Genomic DNA, 4,128 nt, shown 5'->3' on the forward strand with positions numbered 1-4,128 from the left:
TTGCTGATTGTAACCCTCTATTGTTGAAAATTGATAAACGCATTGCGGGTTGGGAGGGTATGGCTCTTTCTTATGCTGGTAGGGTGCAGACTATTAAATCTGTACTCTTGTCGCTGAGTTTATATTGATCATCGGCGTTCATCCTTCCATAGAAAGTTACTAACGAAATTGAGAAGAGACTACGAACTTTCTTGTGGAAGGGGACAACAAACAGTGGTTATGCGAAGGTAGCATGGAAAGATCTCTGCTGACCGAAAGATGAGGGAGGAATAGGATTCAAAGATATTGCCATCTTGAATCGCACATTAATGACCAAGAAACTCTGTGATATCATCAGGTGCGATAGGACCTCAATTTGGGTTGAATGGCTTTACCAGGGTCGATTACGCGACACCTCCATTTGGACGATTAGGGAGAATGGAGGCTCATGGGGTTGGCGGAAAATTCTACGTCTACGGGCTTTCCTCCGCCCTATGGTGGACTATCAGATTGGCGATGGGCGAACTTTTTACCTTTGGCAGGACCCGTGGCATTATCTCGGACCACTCAGTGTCACATTCCCACGGGGACCGAGACTACTCAGAATAGAGGAATCAGCCAGATTGAGCACGGTTATTAGTGAAGGAGAGTGGCAGTGGCCTCCTATCACAGATTTTGAGTGTCTGGAGATCACACATGGTTTACCCACAATTCATGGAGGGGAGGACCGAATTATTTGGAGATTTGATCAGGGTAAACCTACAACCCAGGCTCTATATAGGCTTTTTGATCCCCCAGGACCGAAAGTAGGCTGGGCTTCACTACTTTCGGGATCACTGAAGATTCCACGTCATTTGTTCATCCTGTGGCTTGCTATTCTAGGCAAATTGGCTACAACGGACAAATCATGGTTAGCGCACCTTGGCCATGTATTCTATGTAATGAGGGAGCGACAGAGACACATGGCCACTTATTCTTTCAGTGCAGATTTAGTCGACAGTGCCTCACAGCTATCCGGAGAATGGTACGATATTCTTGGCCCAATAGAGACTGGAAAACGGATATTGAATGGGCTTCCCAAAAATGGAGAGGTAAACACATTGTTAACATATCTTATCGAGCACTATTAGCATCATGTGTTTACCACATTTGGAGGGAGAGAAACTTGAGAAGATTCGAGCACACCGAGAGGACACCTAGCACCATGGCTTTATTGATAGTTGAGGATATCAAGCAGCGGATCCTTAGTATCTCTCTACCTAGATCAGTCAGTACAAGAGCTTTATATAGACTGTGGCGTATCCCTTGGCCTGTCGAGGGAGAAACCAACTGATAACCACACTGTTGTACTGTACTACTATTTCATTTTACTTAATGATACTTACATTTACCAAAAAAAAAACTTTCCCGTATGAGCATTCGATACATGTATCAGTCTGTGGAAGAGTGAAAGGGTCACCACTACTAAGGATCTCCCCCTTAATCTTAGATAGGTCGTCTGAGGGTTCGCCGCGGTTCATTGCTGTGCTTACACACTAGGCTACCCTTTTCCGAAAGCTCCGCGGGACCACCTACCACTAGTCTTCGGCCGGAGGGGTTTATTGCACAAAAACGCCGGGACGCAGGCTCCCGAAAAGGGAAGCCCAACGAATGTCAGATGCAAAGCCCCGCACCTCATTAAGATCATATTGGCATAGTCTCCCAAAAAAAAAAGAGCAGACTCCATTAAAGACGAGAGTGAGGTACAACAAGGCCATTTCTGTCCACCGCCCTTCTCACGGAGCCGTACGTGAACGTTAACGCTCATACAGCTCCCAGCCAGCAAGCAGTTAGCCTTCCTCTACAAGGAATGGAAGTGTGGATGAATCGCATATGTTAGTTGAGAATTGCTCTGGAATTCATTGATAATCAATTTGCTTGGTTCTAGGGGGGCTACTCTTCTTTTTTGTCGATCGAGCCGCTCTCCCTCATTCCACTCGTCCAGCCCTCTTCACGAACTTCTACAATCCATGCCACAAAGATAGCCAACTCTATTATCAAAGAATAAGGAAACGGGCGACAATTTGGCACCAGATATCTGGAGGTGTGGAAAGAGCAGCTGTGAGAAGCGGAAAAACCATAAAAAAACGACGATTGTTTGTGGAAGTTTCTACAGAAAGACCCCTTGGTTCTAGTGAACGGATCACAATTACAGGTACCTGGGAGCATACGTGGAAGTTTCTACAGAAAGACCCCTTGGTTCTAGTGAACGGATCACAATTACAGGTACCTGGGAGCATACCGATGGAATGAACGAAATACGAACAGTCATAATATGGTCATAGATCTTAGGTTGTAACTTGATCATAAGCGAATTTGTTGATGTTTCACCCATGAAGTATGGAAAGTGCCAAACATTGGGAACTACCCGGGGAAGAGTTAGGAACAGGAACAAGGAGAAGCGAGAACCACTTAAATGGAGGAATCGATTGTATTTCCTCCTTTGTTCCCCATAGCAACTGGGGATCAAAAAGCACCAAATTTGATGACTTATTAAGGGAAAAACGAAGTAAGAGCATGCTATTGAAGACGTTGCAACATATGTCGGGAAGGCCTCCGTTGATTGTGTACGAACAAAATACGAGTCAAAAGGCAAGGTAAGAAAGGGTTTAGCTAATGGAGATATTAACTCTTCCGGGAACCAGTAACGCGTAAACCATGTCAAACCAAGACCAATCAATATCCGAACGGAACGGATTCGAGCTTCTCCTAGAATAGTTTCCGGTGCAAAATGAAATTCATAGGATATATATGAGAAATTCAAAGCAAAAATAGAACTACGACCGACCATCATATTAGTAAATAAACGTATTCTGTTTCTCTTGTCCCGACCTTGATCTTTTATGAGATAATACGTCTACGCGTAGTCTAGAGCTCGTTGGTACGACGGTTTACCTCTAAAAGCAAAGAGATGGCGAAAGGGTGCTCTATCTAGAACCCTTAATTCCTCCTCTTATAGATGCTATAGGATGTTCTGTTATAGGAAGTAGGTCCTATAGCTCAAGCCGAAACCTTTTCCAACTCTAACTCCTCTATCGCTATCGGTCAAGTCGGGGCTTTACCACAGGTCTCTACTTCTATAGGAAAACGCATCTTGCCGAAATACTCCGACCCTTCAAATATAGATTCAGTTGTGCAACTGAACGATCCTAACCTAAATCTAGCTCGTAACGGGGCTACGTGACTGGAACAGCTATCCTTTCCTTCTGTCCTAGGCGGGGATAGGGAAGTCTAGAGAAAGAGGCCAGACGCGGGTCCCTTCCTCTCATAGGAGCAAAGAACACTAGAATATTTCTCAATGCGGATACAAGAAGGAACAAGTGCGCAGGTCCTTTCCTTCAGTCTCATGTCAAGTCAACTTTAGATATGTTCTCGGGTCGGCTGTGAAAGAGAGGGTTTTTCTCTGTAGCTAAGGGCTTAGGGGAGGGAAACTTCTCTTTCAGAACATAGACAGAAATCCAAAGATCCTTCTATGAAGGCAAAGCTCAGTTTATATTCTTATAGAGTCTCATCTCCCTACGCCCATTCATCAAGAGAAGGTGTGTGAGTACTTCTGTTGCGTAGAAAAGGAGTCAAATATTGGTTGGTATTCGTCTCGGGGGTAGAGAAGCTTTGTACGAATTGGATGAAATTCCTCCCTATTCTTCCGACCTATGAACAATGTTCTAATTCACCGGGTAAATGTAAGTTTCATTAATAACATTGTAGTACAGTACAACATGGAAGTCATCAGTTGGTGTCTCCCTCGACAGGCCAAGGGATACGCCAAAGTCTAAATAAAGATCGTGTACTGACTGAACTAGGTAATGTAATGCTATGTATTCGCTGCTTGATATCCTCAATAATAACTACTGCCATGGTGCTGGGAGTCCTTTCAGTTTGCTCAAATCGTCTCAAATTTCTCTCCTTCCAAATGTGGTAAACACATGATGCTAATAGTGCTCGGTACGACATGTTAATAATGTGCTGACCTCTCCATCTCCGGGACGCCCATAAAATATCCGTCATCCAGTCTCTATTGGGCCACGAGAATCGTATTATTTTCTGAATTTCTGTTATACACTGACGACTAAATCTGCATTGGAAAAATAAGTGGTCGTGTGTCTCCGT

General features: G+C 44.2%; 2 protein-coding genes across 2 annotated transcripts in view; one reads left to right on the top strand and one right to left on the bottom strand.

Moving 5' to 3' along the window:
- Positions 1 to 675: 675 nt before the first annotated feature.
- On the top strand, positions 676 to 1,858 carry LOC110011462. The gene is given in 4 exon segments (XM_020691590.1): positions 676 to 732; positions 1,469 to 1,589; positions 1,592 to 1,805; positions 1,807 to 1,858. Coding segments are annotated over 4 exon segments (444 nt in total).
- Positions 1,712 to 4,128, bottom strand: part of LOC110011463 (uncharacterized tatC-like protein ymf16) — an 8,971-nt gene continuing 6,554 nt past the window's right edge. Inside the window, 4 exon segments of the mRNA XM_020691591.1 lie at positions 1,712 to 2,024; positions 2,027 to 2,177; positions 2,249 to 2,771; positions 2,773 to 2,795. Of these exon segments, the coding sequence (XP_020547250.1) occupies positions 1,912 to 2,024; positions 2,027 to 2,177; positions 2,249 to 2,771; positions 2,773 to 2,795 (810 nt within the window). The 3' untranslated portion in view covers positions 1,712 to 1,911.

This window comes from Sesamum indicum, unplaced genomic scaffold (assembly GCF_000512975.1).
Source record: "Sesamum indicum cultivar Zhongzhi No. 13 unplaced genomic scaffold, S_indicum_v1.0 scaffold00359, whole genome shotgun sequence".
NCBI classification, from domain to species: Eukaryota; Viridiplantae; Streptophyta; class Magnoliopsida; order Lamiales; family Pedaliaceae; genus Sesamum; species Sesamum indicum.